We start from the raw sequence: 17,729 nt of genomic DNA, 5'->3' as shown, positions 1-17,729 counted from the left end.
TTTTTGGTTTTCTTAGGCTTGGTAGATCCTCCTGGACATTTTAGTTTGAATTAAGTTTCTTTTCGGCAAATTTGTTTGGACTACTTCTTCTTGCTTTTCTCATTGTTGCGTTCCTTGCTCTTGCTTTTCTCTTCCTTACATTCCTTCTTGCCTTCATCTTTCTTGCCCTTACCCTTTGAACTCTTGCCCCTGAGGGTACAGGTACAGAAAATGGATTTATATATTAGAAATGAATTATGATTGAAATTAACAAATTAACCAATAAAAAATGTGTTAAGCTTTTATGATTGTTTCGAGTTTTAATTTAAGGCAAACTGAATTGCACAAATAATACACAATCTGAGGAACTACTTTCGAAGCAGTTTCGCAATTTCTCAATAAATAAAAGGTTAATGAATTTGGCAAAAATCACAATTGAACCGATGGCTTTGCATTCTTACTTTTTACTCTATGTATCTGTTTCGTGCACTTTAATGGTGATTATTTAGAAACGGTTTAGGTGCAAAGAGAACACTCAACGTGCTTGGATTATTCGAATTATCTAGGCGTATATCTTAGGGCTGGACTCTCAACAATTTCTCCGAGGAGTTTATGGGGTTTAAACTTTAAACTTAACATTTCTGCAAAAATTATCATCATTCATCAATTGTTTCGACCGATCGTTACGAATACATAATGTTCTCTAACTACGAAGCGATGGCGTTTTCCTCCATTGAGTAGTTTTTGTTGTTTTTGTGTGTTGAGTAAGAGTTTGACTTGTTTTTTGTTTTGTGGTAGTATTGTGGTTGACTTAGCCATTATTTATCATGATTTATCTACTTTTGGTCGGCGGGAATCTCGAAGTTCACATCCATTTTCATTTCGCGAGCTAACTTCACAATCTGCGCCAAATGCACGGCCAGATCGGCGGCCTTGTCGAGATCGTCACGAGCCAAAATCTTCAGGCCAGATGCGCGTATCAGTTCGCGAGCCTCCTTCACTTTGGTGCCCTATAAAGAATATTAATATCAATCAGTGTTATCCTACAGTCAATGATTAAACAATTGTTCTCAACCCACCTGCAGACGCACAACAATGGGCAAGTTAAGATTCAGATCCTTGGCAGCAGCAATGATACCCTCAGCAATGACATCGCAACGCATAATGCCGCCAAAGATGTTCACCAACAGGCAGAGCACCTTCCTGTCCGAGGTAATGATCTTGAAGGCAGCCTTGACAGCATCGGCAGTGGCACCGCCACCCACATCCAGGAAATTGGCTGGCTCACCGCCATACAGCTTGATGATGTCCATGGTGGCCATGGCCAGACCGGCACCGTTCACCATGCAGCCGATGGTGCCATCCAGGGCAATGTAATTCAAATTGTATTTGGCAGCCTCCACTTCCTTGGGATCCTCCTGGGTCCAGTCCCGCATAGAGAACAGCTCCTTCTGACGGAACTCAGCATTGTCATCGAAACGCAGTTTGGCATCCAGTGCAAAGACTTAAGAAAGGTTTCAAATTGATTAGATTTGATAATGGAATACCGGTACAGTTGGTGATTTAATTAGTTAATTGATGGAATAATGCGTATTAGTTTCATGCATACTCACAGCCTGGACAGAACAGTATGAAATCACAGATGTGGGGTAGGTTTTTAAATGGATTACACAAAAGACAACTTGACACGAAAACAAATAGAGAACTTACAGCCGCTCATGGCATCCTCGGCGTAGGGATTGATCTCCACCAAGAGAGCATCCTTCTTCACGAACAGCTGGTATAGGTTGAGCAGCATCTTAACATGCTCACCGGAGCCGTCGCCGCCAAGGCCGACCTTCTCGACAATTTTGCATGCCTGCTCCTCGGTCAGACCCTTGGCAATATCGATGGGCTCGTAGATGATGGCATCTGGATTCTCCTTGGCCACCTCCTCGATATCCACGCCACCCTCCTTAGAGGCGATCAAAACGGGACCCTGCAAAGGTCTCTTTTAGTTGGATTTCCTTACGAATTTCACATGATTCAACTCACATTGAAGGCACGCTCCATCATGACGGCAAAGTAGAACTCACGGCGGGGGAATTTCCTCTCAGCAACCATCACTTTCTTGCAGATGCGACCAGCGGCTCCGGTTTGCTTGGTAATCAGGAGTTGGTCAATCATTTTCGAGGAAAGTTCCTCGGCGGTTTTAGGGCTGAATAAGGTTCATTCATCTAAACATTCTACAATAACATTTAAGCATCAACTTACTCATAGACCACACGCACGCCACCCTTGAGGCCATTCTTGAAGGTTCCCTTGCCTCGACCACCGGCCAGAACTTGCGCCTTCAGCACAAGATTGTCTGTTTTCAGCTTGTTGGCAATGTCGCTCGCCTCCTTGCCATTCTTGGCCACAGCGAAGCTGCAAAGGATAACAGAAATAAAGTTAAATAAAGTTCATAAAGAATAGCCCTCCTACAACAATGTAGAATCATTCTCAACGGTAACATAATGATGGGAAACGACCCATTGAACTTGAGCATCAAATTATTGATAAAGAATTCCCATACCTAGCACATTCCCATTATCAGCAGCCCCATTTAAGTCATGTTTGTAACCTGTGAAGGCTGGGAATTGTACATTTCAAGGTTGACACGGTCATTTAGGAGACACAAATGATTTCACTAGACCTTAATGATCGTATGATTAGGTTAATGGGGTCACCAGATTATCTAGAAGTGCGACTATATAAACAAATGAAAGTTACTTTTAATTCACAAATGTATTACTATCACGGACTTATCTGGACCTACGTCACTGACCCTTGTCTATACTACATAAATCACCTTATCTCCCCTTATCATCTGCAGTTCTTCTCGGTCAGCGTTCCGCTGTTCTTTGGTATGTTTACCCCAGTCCAGGGACCAGTTAATTAATGCAAATGATGACTCGGTTCGTACGCCAATCGCTAATCGGAGCAGTTTCTCCCTGGCTAAAGTCCAAACAAATACATAGCGTCAGCGACAACGCGGCACTTTGTTTGAACTTTGGACCGATACTTTCCTGATTAGTGTCCATGCTTACCGAGGTGTTGGGATTCCACTCTCGTTGAGGAGGGTGTACGAGACATGTTCCTGCACGTTCAGGTTCCGCAACTGCTGCAGCGCAACCGGAGCATAGCTGAGAATCTGCGAATGATAAGAAAAATGGATGTAAATTATCTGAAAGCAAGATTGAGAACCCCCTAAGAATCCGGTTCTATGCGTCATAGACACTCCAAAAACATAAACAAAATGGAATCAAAAGTGGGTTAGGTGCGGGTCTTACAGTTAACGGTGGTTTGTAGATGATAACTAAGATTAATTCACATAGATTAGGATTTTAATTAGTGCGACTAGGCCCCGACCATGAAAGCAACAGTTGTCATACGCTCATTGATAAAAAAAAATGGAATAAAGAGCAAATTAAGGAATTCAAGGTCTATTCACCGTTACCCACTAACACACTATCAAGCAAAAGCACACACACGCGACAGGCACTGCAGAGTTGCGTCACACTGACACACCGCTAGTCAGGTGGCTACCAGCTGTCTCCAGGGGCGAACTGAGCGATCGGGGGCCTTGCACATTATTCACTTTAGCACTCGCAAATGTTTACTTTCTCACAATAAAAATCAACTGCGCAGGAAATTATTGAATTTTAACACTTCTAAGCAACCGATCCACACCCCCGCCCAGCCGATCCGCCCCTGTGGCACCCACTTATGCTCCATTCTCCACATATGTATGCGTGACTGAGAGAGCGGCCGCTCTTCACCTTGCCCGCTGTGCCTCTTTTTGCCATTATTATGTAAAGTGACTTATTTTGCGTTTGCTTAAATGGCAAATTAATCCGTATTGCACTGCACCTACCTTTTGAACGGTCTTGGGTCTGACGGACTCGATTAGTGGACCGCCGGTTCGTGCCAGGAATGAAGCCATTTTGTACTGGAATTAGTCGGAAACAATTGTCAAATGAATAGCCCCAAAAGTTGACGTACAAAAATCTGCTTACTTTTTTCGCCTGTTTTTGCCTTGTGTGGGACGACTTGCAACACTTGAGCTGAGCGTTTTGCAGCACTCAATATGATATATCGATATAGGAATGCGCGTGGTTTAAATGTTTTGTTTATAGAAAATCAACACATCAAGTAATGCTTTTTGTTAGACTTTGCCTTCAGATTAGAGCTCAGGTTAAATTAATATTATTTTTCTGTTGTTCCTCGTCGTTGTATTCGATCATTAAACTTTTAAGTTTATCTATCGATGCATGGTTGCAAAACATATCGGTATTTTTATGCGATAACTGGAAGGAATTAGGCAACTCTTCTTTTAAATCTCTTTCACAACCATCATAAATGTCCCAAATAAATAAACAATTTATTTTTGATTTTACCTTAAGGTTTCATTTTTAAATTTTTTTTTTTTTATTTTACATTGCGGCTTGTTATATGAGGACATACAAAAAAAAAAAAAAAAAACGTGATCACTTTCAATACATACAATTAACATACAATACATTCAAGACGAGAGAGAATTAGTTTATAAATAGTAAATAGTAAAGAATTCATTTTAGATAATTAAAGAGAAGTTTTCTATGCTACACTGTCCGACAAACACGCTTTAGCGCGCGCACTTCTGAGCGCGTGTCTGCAGCAGAGTGTAAACTTTTTATAAACTTTTTTAAACGAAACTGAAACGGAAACGAAAGCACGAAAATAGCGCAAATACTTTACTAGAATATGCTTAAACACATGAATAATAAATCAGCCGCGGCGTTGATTCTGTGCAAGCAATGGATTCAAGTAAAGCAAATGCATTTTCATTCAAGGCACAAAATGTCGCATGACTCAAATGTATTTACCACAAGGCCAACCCACTCCCACACATGGATAGAAAGCGAGCGGAGGGAGTCAGCTAAAGTTCGCATACAGGAGAATGCAGCATTTTGGCCAACAAGAGATACAGAAACAGTAACAGAAAACAGTTTATAACAACGCAATGATTTGCATTTGAATATCATTTCGCTTTGCAATCCTTTCACATGGGATGGCAATGGGAAATGTTTTGGAAATTTTATGAAAATTTTTAGACAAGTTTTCGTTGCCTCAAATCGTTTTGGTAATGAACTTTTCTCTAGTTTTGGGGAAAGTAGCAAAAACTAGATGAAAATATCAAGACAAAATCAATAAACGGCAACAGTAAACTTGGGAAAAGTTTAAAATCTAACAAAACAAAAAACACGAAAAACGCACACATTATTAACAATTGTTTAGACTAGGGACTAACACGAACAGACAAATACAAGGGACAAATACAAATAAACATAAATATACACATGAACATGGAAACATAAAACACAATAAAAAATAGTAAGCAACTTTCGTTTAAAAACACAGCGTCTGCGCCGTCAGCGTGGATATAAAACATCTTCATCCTGCTTCTCCTCCTGAGGGAGACCAGTGCCAGACCAGTCTCCGTACATCAGATACGATCAATACTCCAGACTCGCTTCAATCATTTGCAAAACACGTTGCCGGCCAATTTTGTTCCAGAACACATAGGATTCCCTGGAGCCCGTTACATTGCGGGACATGCTGCGAATTAGAATGATCAATTAGCAACTAGGACTGAATGACTGAGAAATCTTTGCCACTTACTACTGGAAACAATCGAACCGCACGACGCCATTTTCGTTGACCAGGCACGAGTGTATATCGATCACTTTCAGGTAACTTGCGCACTCTTTCCAAATGAAATGGTTGAACTTTGCCACCTTGTCGCACACCACTTTGTCGTGACAATAATTGGCGAGCGGGGCCAGAGTGGTTAGGATCGGGGTCAGTCCCCGCTTGTGCATGTCTTTGATCAACTGACGAAAGTCATGCTGGATTTGCACAATCGGTTTGCCTCGCATTATGTCCACGGATCCAATGTTGACAATTACATGCGTGTCCTTGAACATTTGGACATGATGCAATCGCGACCGGGCGGCACTTATTGTCTGCCCAGAGACGCACAGACCTGACTGCAGGACCCTCACGCTTCGCTTGAACCGACACCTCAGCTCCATGCGGGCCATATACAAGAGGAAATCATCCCCCAATAGGGGAAAGTCCAGCAAGTAGGCATCGTAATCGGAGTTGATGGTGAACATGGAGTCATGCTGCGTCCCACTCGATATGGTAGTGGGTGTGGGTGTGGGCGAGAAATCATTGCGTCGCTTTTTCGAGGTGCGACTCTCCTGCTGCTGATGCTGTTCGGACACTAGCAAATTCAGTTGGTTCTTTAGGTTTTCTTGGTGGTTCTTTAGGTTTTCTTGCTGGTTCTGGCTGATGTGAGGATGTTGATTTTCTTGAGCCGGCAACGGCGTTGGCTTCTCTGGAGGGTCGGTAAAGATGTTGGCTCGCCGATAGCAATTGTTGCTGGAAGAATGGAAGGGCAGAAAAACTATAGATTCTGACTAGACCTTGATGGGCATAATCTTATAAACTGAACTCTTAATACCCCTTAAATGATTTTAAACGTATTACTTACAGATGATTCCAATTGTCCTGATAGCACCAGTTGGACTCCGCCGCAGCCCTGGCCAGCTGCTGCAGTGGACCCACCTGGGCTTGGAGTGTAGCTTCTTTGCTGCCAACAGCCGATAGCTTCTCCTCGATGTGATTGATATTTCGGTTGAGATTGTTGTTGGTGTTCAGTGAGGACAGGGCCCGACGCTTGTACTGATAGCGCCACAAGCGTGGGGGTCGTGCCGCCACCGGATGGTCGTGGGACACCAGGTCGTTGCTACTCTTCTGATTGACCACCATCTCGTACAGGTGGAGTGTCTCTGGGCGTGGCTTCATATTAAAAATTCGCTTCCCGGTCACGCTGCACTCGGCGGTCACGTGGGGGATGGTGAGCAGAAAGTCGGTGACATTTTCGTGCAGTGGAAACGGATTGCCCGTTAATTTCCGATACTCATCTGATGAACAGATTCGTGGGGATTAGGGATCTGCATATAATCTAGGCGGGTTCTGTTCTGAAAGCATACTCACTTTTGATGCTCGATATCGTGATGCCACTTTGGGCATTGGCCAGCAAAATGGACCGTATCTCGCTGTCTATTTCCGGGTACTCCTCCCGCACTCCAATGTAATTGCTCTCTATGATGGTCATGCTGCTGTTGCTGTTGTAGCTACAGGATATCTCCTCCTCCGTGGATATCAGTGTAGATGAAAAGAGTCTGGCCACAAGCTGTAGCTGTTTCCTCTGTATCGCCTCTGTCACATCCACTGATTGGGCGGGCACTGTCTCTGTCTCGGGCACTACCACTACCCTCTCTGGTTCACTTTTCCTAGCCAAATCCTTGTTTCCCTTGAAAATCTTCTTAAACTGCCGAATATATTTGGTCTTTTCGCCAAATACCTTGTAGTCGGCTTGCACAAAGATCTTGTAAAAGTGGTTGGCGCCACTTTTGCGGTAGGAAGGCGGCTGCTGTAGCTGTTGGCACCACTGCTGGAAACACGTGGTCAGGCGTTTTCTCAATGCCGTCAGGCGATTGCTGCTGCTGCTGCTGTTTTTACTAGTGTATGGCTCGCTGTGGACACTTCTGAAAGTGGCCATCGCTTGAACGAAAGTGAGAGAGGGCTCCAATGTGATCCGCTAGCTTTCATTTATTCCATTATGTTCTGCTCATGTGTGTGGGGAGACTTGGAGACTTTCGTTGCGCGTGTATGGGTGCTGGAAGACCTTTAGCGGGCAGAAGTAACGGGGAGTCATTAGCGTGTGATGCGCTTTGATTTCTCATTTGCTTTGATGAGAAATCTGCATTAGGGTGGTGCACTTTAAAACGTAACGAAAATTGATTTCACGACACGGAACTGGATGCACCAGGGTGGGACACTTTGTAGAACTTTCTTTTTCATTCAAAGTAAGTCATGGATACTTTACCTTATTATGAAAAACTCCACGGAAAGTACAGCTTTTATTACATTATTAACACATTTCAAACAGCTACCATAAATAACAAAATTAAATAGATTTACCACCTGGAAAACCATTCGGAAGTCATTACCAACACCAAGAATCAGCTGCACAACCCATTTTATGGCTTTTATTTTAGACCAGATTACAGAACAGCTTGACAGTTGCTTTATACGCTACCCGATAAGTAATCCATTACAAGTCATTACCAAATAATTAAAATAGCAATTCCTCAAACAATTCCGAAGAGACCTGATGGCCCACGTGCGCTCTGCAATCGGTAAATGGAGTTGCAAACAATTCCCAAAGATGATTATCTAACAAGTGCACCTGGAAGTTGGGAGAGTCTGGAATAAGTTTTATTGTTAGGGTAAGGGACAGCCTTTGATGGATGACAGCAGTCACCCGGTCTATTGAGGGCTGCTTTCTCTTCAGCCCTTACTTTAGACACAGGAAGAGATACAGACAGTCGGAAAGTGGCTTAAGTCGTGTAAGTTGTATCCCCCAGCCCTGTCTTGACCAAATCTCATCGAATTTTCTACCCCGACAACACTTTCTTAATTGCAGAGGAAGCCAGAGAGACGTGACGAGCAATACTAAACGGGAAAATTCAGCAAGAACATGTGGTACAATTGATATAACACTCCCCCTCAGCCCTGACTTACACAGAATTATTGCCCTTTTAGAAATGTCATCCCTAAGCTGCACTGTAACAAATGTTTTAAAATAAAGCATTGAGGATTTTGAAATTATTAGAACAATATCATACAATACAATAGCATTGAAATTAATGGAAAAACAAAATCTGAACTAGAAAGAGAACGTTAAATATTTGTTCCAGTAAATTTGTTTCAGTGTATAGAGCATCCTGCAATCGGCAAATATTTTTGCGTTTTCCTCCACTTTTCCTTTTCCTATTTTTTTAGTTCTCTTTCAAATATTTTGAATGCACTCGCATCACAAAGCTATTGTCCGCTTAATAACTGTAATTTGCATGCATTCTATACACACACTCACATCAACGCGTTTTCTCTCCCTTCATTCTATCTCTGCACCCACCACAGAGAGCAGTACTGGCTAAACGAGACTGTGGGCTGCATACTGCCCAAGATGTTCAAATATGTATGTACATACATATGTACATATGTGGAAGCCAGTTTGTTTCATAGATTATCCTAATTTTTCCTACTTACATACATATGTATGGATGTACATATGTATTTGTATGCCAGCCACCACTATGGATGCTGCCTCGTTTAGCCAATCCTTACTTTTCAGTTCCATAAAGGTGGAACTTATGCTCTCTTTATCCAATTACCTTCTCTTCTAATCCAAGGCTGCTGGCATCGAACAAACGCAGTCTCCATCTCTTTCCCGCTGATCTCTCCACAACTCTCTCGCACTTTTTTTATACCTACTGCTTTCTGCTATTCCTCTCCTTCTCCAACTCCCTCACTCTTTCTGCCTCTTCCACACCGTATTCTGACTTTTATCATCAACTATCAACTACTCTGGTTCCACAACAACAAAAAAACCACATTTGTCCCTCTTTTTGATTGACAAGTTCTGTGGGGTGCGGGGAAGCTAGTGCGCGCATTTAGAATTGCATAAAGCCATGACTGGAATTATGAGTGATACTTTTTATTGGGGCCCTCCTCGACTGCATTTTTGCATAATTTATGGAGGCATAAGGCCGCTAAGCCAAGGCATCAGCGTTAGCGGGCGGCAGCATATAAACAAATCAAATTTATGCAAACAATTATCGTAGTAGGAGATTGAGGAGTGGGGGTGGTGGCGTGGGGGGCGGACACCTGTTAAGCTGTTGATATTTCGAAAATTCATGGAATGTGTAACACGAATGCAAGTGCTATCCAGTGGAATCACTGCCGCTCGCAATGAACTAATTTCCAATCATTGCCTATAATTACCTTTATCCGTTTCCAGCGTCTGGCTTACCATCTGCTATTATTACGCTACCTCATACTTATTCGAACCAGGCCTAATTAGAGCCCTTTTGTGTGTATGTGCTGCTGCTGCCTGTTTGTATTGCCTGTTTCTCGGTGTCTGGTCGAAACAGATTGGCAATAACACTCCAGTTAAGTGATTGAGCATGTGTGGCCTGCTGGCAATGGCAATTAATCAAGGCTATGGGTGACTTGACTGGACGGGGGCTTCCGATTCCGGTTTTGCGAAGATCCTCATTATCACAATACAAAATGATAGTGCAATACAATGTGGAAATCCCGCCTGTTTCTCTGTTTTACAGCTATTTTAACTAAATTTTAATGCGAGATAAGCGATATTTATATGTCCCTTTTCATACATATGTACTTCATATGCATGTACACATGTACATATGTGTGTATGTTTTTAAATATATTTACATACATACATACATGTACATATAGACATCCTTACCTATGTAAATAAAGCGAATGTTAAATTGATTTTTAACATTAAAAATATACGGGATATAAAATATGGGATGAATCTCGTATTTTGTTAGATGGTTAAATATGTTAGAAAAGCATTGTGGAAGAACTTTTCCCTAAGGATCAACTTTCTTTTGGAAGATTGTGGATATATTGTGTAATATTGTGGATTACCGTTCAAACAAACTAGATCAAACTAATACCTTACAAGAGCTGGGAAACAGAATTCAAGGAAATAGGGTAACCAAATGTCCATACCACCAGTTGACAAGAAACCATTTTTTCAGTATTTTTCGGATTTTTATGTACATTTGAATGTGGTATATTTTACTCATAATTGCGTCGGACATTCGAGCATGAGACTGAAAATTTCCCTTAACACAGGAGAATATTTCCCTTACCATTGATAACATCAGTGTTGACAATTTTGACAAATTGCCATATGCGGGTAGCAGGAATTATAGCTATTTTTCAAGATATTTTTAGATTTATTTTAGCTTTTTCAAAATATCTGCCAAGTACTTTGTAGAATTGCTTCCATTTGAACGACAACAAGAAGATCGATAGGTCAAAAGAGCATTAAAATTGTCTGGCTTTTTTCAAAGTATAGTTTTGCTTTTTTATGACCCGAAGAGTTGGCAGCACTGTTGACAACAGGAGCGAATTTCCCTTAACAACGGGAGAAAATTTCCCTTACCATTTGACAACAAGAGAATAATTCCCCCAAATTGCTGGTTCACAATATCGACAAAACAATTCACAATGGAAACTTGTTTCTTCTTTAACCTCAAAAAAAATTTAAAACTTGACTTGCGAAGGTGGCGCGCGGGTGAATTAAACTAACTGCGAAAATAAATGGCGCGAACTTACTAATATTTACGACAAATCAAAACAAATCTAATACGTAAAATGCAACGACTCAGTGCATTTAAAATGTGTTCGTGTGTGCTAAAGTGAAACAGAAGATAGAGCTGAAAAAAGTGCAACAACAACTGTTTTTGTACGCCTGTGTGTTTTGTGTGTGGGAATAAGTCGCCACTAGAAAGCGAAATCCAAAAAGAAATTGCCGCTATGACGCGCGAAGAAGAGGAGGAGGTGCGATCCCTGCTGTCCCGGCACCAGGAGCGGATTATGCTTGATCTGGGGAGCACAGATCTCCTGGCCGTGCTCGTTAAGAACTCGGTGCTTAGCCAATCCGAAGAGGATCTCCTGCTGAAGCCCTATGCTGCCGCTGTACTTCCAGCCACCACCCAGGAGCCCCCAGGCAGTGCTCCATCCAGCGTGGGCGCCTTGACCAAGCGGAAGCTCAGCGCCGTGGCCAGCAGTGGAAGTTCCACAAGTGCCAGCGGAAGTGGAAGTGGCTGTGGTACTGGTGGAGAGTACAGTGCCGGTTCTTTGGCCGGTTCGGGGTCCTCCCGCTGTGCCAGTGTGAATGGTGATGCCCAGAGCGACAATCGCTCGCTGACACCCTCTGTTGGGGGCGGTGGTGGGGCCTGTGTGGGGCTGAACGATGCGGAGATCCTTCGGTTGCAGTGCGCCAATCTCATAGAGATTATAGCCAAGAACGGATTCGAGAAATTCAAGCAGTTTTGCTACGCCATCGAGTGCGAGTGCCCGCAGCTGATCGAGGATTTAATAAATGATCGTCTCAAGAGTGGTAAGTTCCTTCCTAACTTCAACTACAGGGATCTCTCTGCTGCGATCTCTATGCATATACGCCATGGAGTCTGGTCTGATCTGCGAGGTTCCGTCTCTCCGTCAGCGGTTCCCGTTAGGTTCTACCTCCAAACACGGCTCTCTCCAACCGGTTCCGATCTACCTGATTCGTGCGACAAAACGCGTTGGCAGCTTTAGTATCCCATATCTTGGCAGTAAATTATTCACGTAATTGTGCTCGATCGGTTCTTCAATTTCTCATCTCGGCTAATTGGTTTTCTTGCCTGTTTTTCTTTGCACTTTTTGCCAATCTCAGGCCGTGTGGGAGTGGAAGTCCGTGTGGGCATTGGAGGTGTGTGAGGGAGTGACATGTCGCGGGGGCCGCCATTCACAGTGGCGCGTCGATAATAATTGTCATTATTAGAGATTATTCAGCTGATTATGCAGACCATAGAATTTATGCAAATTCGGATATATTTTTATGATGTGGCAGGTGGCATTTGAAGCACGTTCTTCAGAGCATGTGAAATATGATGAAAAAATAAACCTGAAATCTGCTCTGTCTCCTCGTATTCCCAAGAAAAATTCTTATCAGTAGACAAGAAAAGTGTTGAGGTTTTTTTATGTATTCAAATAACAGAAAGCTGAAGACCCAAGAAAAATGAATTCTTATATTTGTTAGTTGATAAGGAAAAACCTCGAGATGTGGTTCATAAAAAAAAGGAAAGAAACTCTGCAGACGATAAACCCCTCTGTATAAGTTTTAGATGCTTTTTCATGGTCATAAACCATGCGATAAGATATTTAAATTACAAGAGGAAGGAATGATGCATTTCTTCAATTAAAGTTGGTTAGAAGAAAGTTTTCTTGCCTCTCTTACAGATGTTTCATTACTTTTCTATAGACCTTTTACTGAACTGCATATCTGCTTTCTGGGCTGAACCAAATTCAACAAATGAAGATTATTCTTTGCCAAAAACTCTGAGATCATACCTTTATCCACTCCCTTTTTCCCAACAATTACCGCAACAATCCATCAAAACTTTTGCACAGCTGTGTAGTGCCATCCACGCGCTGATTCATTGACCCACAACTTGAACAAACAGCTGAAGCCAAGCCCATGCCATACCCACACCCATTCCATTACCATCCCATCGCATCCCAGAGTCTTCTGCCGCACGAAACTACGAAAACAACATGTTGTCGGCGGTGTCTGCATGTAAATTTTGCTGCCCAGACTTGTAAATTACCCCAAAGAACACACAGAACAAGGCAGGAAGAGAGCTGTGCGAGGAGTAGGAGTATAGGACCGAAAATACAGATTACAGCTAAAATAACAAAAACAATGGAGAGATAGAACTCTAGAGATCTTGTTATTCTTTACATTTTGCTTGTTTTATTCTCTCTCTAATGAAAAGGTTGGGGAAAACCAAATAGTCTTACAAGATCAGCCAAGAACCCAGAAGAAATCGGAATAAAGTCATAGCTAGTAAAAGAAAAATATAGAAAACTTTAGAAGCGTGGAATACAATAAAGAAGGAAAATCTCTAAAAGTGGATAAAAAGGAAAAATTTGAATATTGGAGCGCCACAAACACATTAGATATTCTTTAAAAGGAACTTGAACGAAATTAAATGATATTTAGCATGAAAACGATTTAAGTAGGTAGCGATCTATAAATAAAGAATCAGTAAATCATATATTCAAAGAATGTTTAATAATTAAATTAACTTAAAAGACCTCAAGGAACTTGGGAATTACAAACAATCTAATTTCTAAGCATTAATTTACTTAGAGTTTCTTAGTTATAGGGTATTTTTTTCGATTGGATATGAGTGGAACTATAGGGGAAAAACAGCACACCAAATCTGTATAGGGTATGTAAAAGTGCCAAGCAGCACGACCAGACCGAACACTAACAAAAAAGAAAAGCAACAAAAACGAACCATGGCAAAACGTATGGTAGAACATAAAGCCCTCGATCACGTTTTACGATTCCGAACACGATTACAGAAAAAAAGAGAACCATTGAGGGACGCAGAGTGGGAGGGAAAGAGAGAGACAAACGTTAGCATTACGCGTGGTCCATGTCAACGTGTATGTGTGTGTACCCCCTCAGGCCACACACTCCCCCACTATTTATCCCCTCTCTCTAGACCACTCTTTGCTATGTGTGTCGTAGACCAATCCCATTCATCATCATCATGATCACGTTGGAAAACATCATAATCCGTTTGGTAGTTTCGCTTCGCTTTTACTTCTTTACGAGTTCTTTTTTTTCTCCGCCGCTCTCTACCTTTGCTATTACCTTTGCCTCCCTCACGCTCTCTCTCTTTCTCTCTCTCTCTCGCTAATGCTGTGTTCTGTCGTTGCTGCTACGTATCCCCCTCCTCTACTGTTTGCTTGCTAATTTCTTGTACGTGCTCTTTTGGCTTTGCCATTGCACTGCCCCTCACCACCTTTCCACTTACGTTTGGTTCTATGCTTTTGCTCATCAACGTTGCGGTTGCTATACCCTTTCAGAGAGGGAATGGTTATTTTCGGCCAGCCATTTACAACATAAAAGATTTAGTGAAGTAGTCTCGAAGAGTGCCTCTGTCTGTCTGTTTTTGGGTTTTTCAATATATTAAAGTTCTTCGTTTGTTTTCGCTTATATGCTGCCAAAGAAACGATAGCTCTGTAAGGGTATCAAACGGTTCGCTATTCTTTGCATCTGTCTCTTTGCCTTTGCCGCTGGCTGCTCAGGTAGACAAACGCTCTTTCCTCCTGGCCGTAGAGTCGGTTCCCTTTCGTTTCTTTTACTTCTTCACGTAAATTACAATTATTTACAGCGAACGCTGCTCCTGCTAGCTGCTCTTCCTCTCATCTTTTTTGCGGCGCTCCCTTTTTGGTAGTGTGTTCTTTTGCATTTGATAATTTATGCAGCATAATCTGGCCGATGACGTTTATCGTTTGCCATTCCCATTTGTCCCCTCTCTCTCTCTGCTTATGCTTGTGCCTCCTTCCTTAACCCCCCCTTTGATTTCCTTTCGTGGTTCTTATCGTGTTTCTGTGCTTCATCTTTTGTGTGTCTCTGTTTTGTGAAGCGTTTCCTTTTATGTTTTATTTGTTGATTTCTTTGATTTCGCTTTTTTTCTTTCTCCCTTTTATAGCTGTGTTATTTTTTTCCCCGCTTTCTGACTTGATGATAATGATGTTCACCTTTAGTTTCGTTCCATTTTCGTTTCGTTTCTACTGCGCATGCGCATCCTGTTTTTGTGCCTTTGTTTTCTACTTGCGTTCTACTTCATGCTGCCGCCGCTCTCTTGCTCACTCTCTTGATCATGACCCTCTCTTCGTCGACTTCTCCGTCTCGATCCACCTGGCTTAAGTAGGTTTTCAGTTGAGGTTTGCAGTTGTTGCCTTTGGGTTTTCCATTGATTTTGGAAAGAGCTGTAGGATATAGCATGCTAGAGGGAGAAAGAGTATGATGGGTGGAAGAGTAGGAGAGTGAAATGAGTCGTCTACTATTCAGCGTTTGTTGCTTGTGAGTTTTTTGTATCTATTCTATAGATACTCTATGGATAATATAGATATTCTATAGTACATATATGTACAAATGTATGTACATATGTAGATTCTATACCCTTTCATGGGGATAAAAGTTCTTGGTAGAACAACTCTGGAAATAAGATCATACATAAAGATAATTATTTGAATTTGCTCTCAGAATCGGTACACTAAATCATCCCGGGGACCGGTCGCAATCGCTCTATAAGGGTATTCAAATCTCCGTCTTGTAAAAACTAGTCTTTCCCTTTTGATTTGCGTAACTTCTGAGCCTTACTTAACTTTACGTTTCTTTTAGTGTCTAATCTTAACTCTTGTCTTGTTCGTTTGCAACAAAGTTGTTCTTGTTGTCGGTTTATTGTGGGCTTGTGCCTCGTAAAATCTCCAGTAAATGTGTTAATTTTTTTTGGTGGAAGCGTGCTACAAGCTACAATCTGTTGTTGCTCTATATAAGCAACTTATGTTTGTACATATGGACATACAAATGCATGGTGCCACAGCCCGTGATTCCGATTCTTTGATATCAGATTTAAGTCTATTCTCCTTTAGAAACGAATTAGATATTCTGGGTGGCATTGTAGATCCGAACAAATTAATTGCAATACCCTCGTGATTACTATTTAATTTCCAATCCGTCTGCCCTTTTTAATCATTATTCATTTCGGTAGCTGATCGCAAGTTATGGTCAGATGTGGCCCATGGTAGGGTTTCTTTCCGGACAGACTCTGGGACAATCTCGTAAGCCGCTTACCCACACAACTGTCACGCAATCAGCCAACGATCCTCAGCAGCAAGCAGCAGCAGTCAGCAGGCGAAGCAGCAGGTAACTTGTTTGCCTCTCTTTCAACCATTTTCTCTGTTTCTACGCTTGTTCTGGAGCCCAAAGAATAACAGAAACAACAACAGAGATGCAGAAAAAAACAAGTAAAGGAGGCTATAATGATATTGGGACTAGAGGATACCGTTCAATGTTGGTGATAATCTTTCCAAACAAGAGTCTTAATCCAAAAGAGTTTCAAAATCGAATTCAAGCATTCCTTATGGCGTTGATAATAGAAGATTTTACATCTAACCCTTACTTCAATTTAGTCCTGTACACCCCACTACCCTTTGGATTACAGGGTATGCCATGCTATGACTCATTCGGTTGTAAAGCCATTCTCCAGAAACGGCGCTCAGACTTCTGGCTGGTTGCTGCTGGCGTCTGTTCTGCTGCAGCAGCGCTGCTGCTGATGGAAGTGCATTTAACTGTTTCTCTGCTTGATGTCTCTGCTCGACGCTGCGCTTTGCTGTTCTGCTCATTTCCCACTGGAAAAAAAGAGTACAAAAGCAGATGCGGAAAGGTGTGAGGAGGACAGGCAGACAAACAGGAGAGAGAGCAGAGCCATTGCATTTACTGCATTTTGACCTGCTGGCATCAGCCTACCGAGATGCTATGCTCTTTTCTGATGCTTTCTTCTTTCTGTCTCTCTCTGTAAATTTTTTGATGAGTTCTCTCTCTTTTTCTATTTTCTGTTATTTTTTGTACAAGTCATTAGCTTTAATTTACAAAAAAAACCGATACACAGACGCCTGGTTGTTTCATTCATGAAGAAGAGCCTTTATAAGGGGTTTCCTAATAGATCATGGTCTGATGCTCCCCTGAGATTTTCTCATGTCTTTTCTCACTTCAGATCCAATCGTGTTTATAGGAAATGAATCAACAAGAACGAATGGAAGTACTTTTTACTTCATATACTTCATATTTTACCACATAGATCTTCCACCCGTTCTACCTTAAGAACTGCTTCTATAACTCTCATTCTCAGCCATGCCTGTAGGAAATGCATCAACAAGATTGATCTGTTTAACCGCTCCATTGCGCTCAATGCCCAGCCCTTTATTTTTGGTATCTGGGAACTTTCTTGGTGGGCCATTGATCCCCTTCGACGGAACCCTACATATTTTTCGAAGTTCATTTGCGATCTTTATTTTGTTTGTTTTGCTTATTTTCGTTTTTCTTTTCTCGCTGGGTTGTTGAAAATTATGATTGATTAGGTTTGATCGAACCGAACCTTTTGGGACTCGAGTCAACGGCCAATGTTTGATTTAACGCTTCGTTGATCTCTGAAATGGCCAGC

General features: G+C 41.9%; 3 protein-coding genes across 12 annotated transcripts in view; 1 reads left to right on the top strand and 2 right to left on the bottom strand.

Moving 5' to 3' along the window:
* Window positions 1-12: 12 nt before the first annotated feature.
* On the bottom strand, window positions 13-4,094 carry LOC117899098 (succinate--CoA ligase [ADP-forming] subunit beta, mitochondrial). Of its 4 annotated transcripts, XM_034808877.1 has the most exons (10): window positions 4,017-4,094; window positions 3,875-3,949; window positions 3,048-3,151; window positions 2,233-2,385; window positions 2,014-2,176; window positions 1,690-1,957; window positions 1,593-1,595; window positions 1,059-1,483; window positions 820-989; window positions 13-174 (listed from the first exon to the last, which is right to left on the bottom strand). In XM_034808877.1, exons 2-10 carry the CDS (start codon window positions 3,941-3,943, stop codon window positions 81-83), a joined length of 1,449 nt encoding a protein of 482 aa, XP_034664768.1. In that variant the 5' UTR covers window positions 3,944-3,949; window positions 4,017-4,094; the 3' UTR covers window positions 13-80. The 4 variants fall into 4 exon arrangements, with proteins under 4 accessions (XP_034664768.1, XP_034664767.1, XP_034664769.1 ...); XM_034808876.1 differs by lacking the exon at window positions 4,017-4,094 and having other exon boundaries at window positions 3,875-4,010; XM_034808878.1 differs by lacking the exons at window positions 1,593-1,595; window positions 4,017-4,094 and having other exon boundaries at window positions 3,875-4,009.
* A 336-nt stretch (window positions 4,095-4,430) lies between these two features.
* On the bottom strand, window positions 4,431-7,648 carry LOC117897623 (maternal effect protein oskar). Of its 2 annotated transcripts, none has more exons than XM_034806591.1 (4): window positions 7,045-7,648; window positions 6,539-6,971; window positions 5,662-6,426; window positions 4,431-5,598 (listed from the first exon to the last, which is right to left on the bottom strand). In XM_034806591.1, the coding sequence occupies exons 1-4, from the start codon at window positions 7,610-7,612 to the stop codon at window positions 5,496-5,498; spliced, it is 1,869 nt and encodes a 622-aa protein (XP_034662482.1). In that variant the 5' UTR covers window positions 7,613-7,648; the 3' UTR covers window positions 4,431-5,495. The 2 variants fall into 2 exon arrangements, with proteins under 2 accessions (XP_034662482.1, XP_034662481.1); XM_034806590.1 differs by having other exon boundaries at window positions 5,522-5,594; window positions 5,658-6,426; window positions 7,045-7,639.
* A 3,556-nt stretch (window positions 7,649-11,204) lies between these two features.
* Window positions 11,205-17,729, top strand: part of LOC117898295 (tight junction protein ZO-1) — a 99,661-nt gene continuing 93,136 nt past the window's right edge. For 3 of the 6 annotated variants that reach the window (XM_034807552.1, XM_034807551.1, XM_034807561.1), the window contains exon 1: window positions 11,210-12,061. In XM_034807552.1, the coding sequence (XP_034663443.1) occupies window positions 11,476-12,061 (586 nt within the window). In that variant the 5' untranslated portion in view covers window positions 11,210-11,475. Of the gene's footprint in view, window positions 12,062-17,729 lie in introns of all 6 variants that reach the window. The other 3 variants (XM_034807558.1, XM_034807559.1, XM_034807562.1) reach the window with 2 other exon arrangements.

The sequence above is a fragment of the Drosophila subobscura genome, chromosome O (genome assembly GCF_008121235.1).
Source record: "Drosophila subobscura isolate 14011-0131.10 chromosome O, UCBerk_Dsub_1.0, whole genome shotgun sequence".
In the NCBI taxonomy this organism is placed as follows: domain Eukaryota; kingdom Metazoa; phylum Arthropoda; class Insecta; order Diptera; family Drosophilidae; genus Drosophila; species Drosophila subobscura.
Note: the sequence above shows the minus strand (reverse complement) of the source record. Positions and strands in the feature narration are given on the sequence as shown.

Coding starts and splice junctions, on each gene's coding strand:
- LOC117897623 (XM_034806591.1), bottom strand. CDS start 7,612: ATGGCCACTTTCAGAAGTGTCCACAGCGAGCCATACACTAGTAAAAAC. Junction 6,427..6,538: donor CAGGACAATTGGAATCATCT/GTAAGTAATACG, acceptor CCATTCTTCCAG/CAACAATTGCTATCGGCGAG. Junction 5,599..5,661: donor CGGTTCGATTGTTTCCAGTA/GTAAGTGGCAAA, acceptor TCTAATTCGCAG/CATGTCCCGCAATGTAACGG.
- LOC117899098 (XM_034808877.1), bottom strand. CDS start 3,943: ATGGCTTCATTCCTGGCACGAACCGGCGGTCCACTAATCGAGTCCGTC. Junction 3,152..3,874: donor GACCCAAGACCGTTCAAAAG/GTAGGTGCAGTG, acceptor TATCATTCGCAG/ATTCTCAGCTATGCTCCGGT. Junction 1,958..2,013: donor TGATGGAGCGTGCCTTCAAT/GTGAGTTGAATC, acceptor AGACCTTTGCAG/GGTCCCGTTTTGATCGCCTC.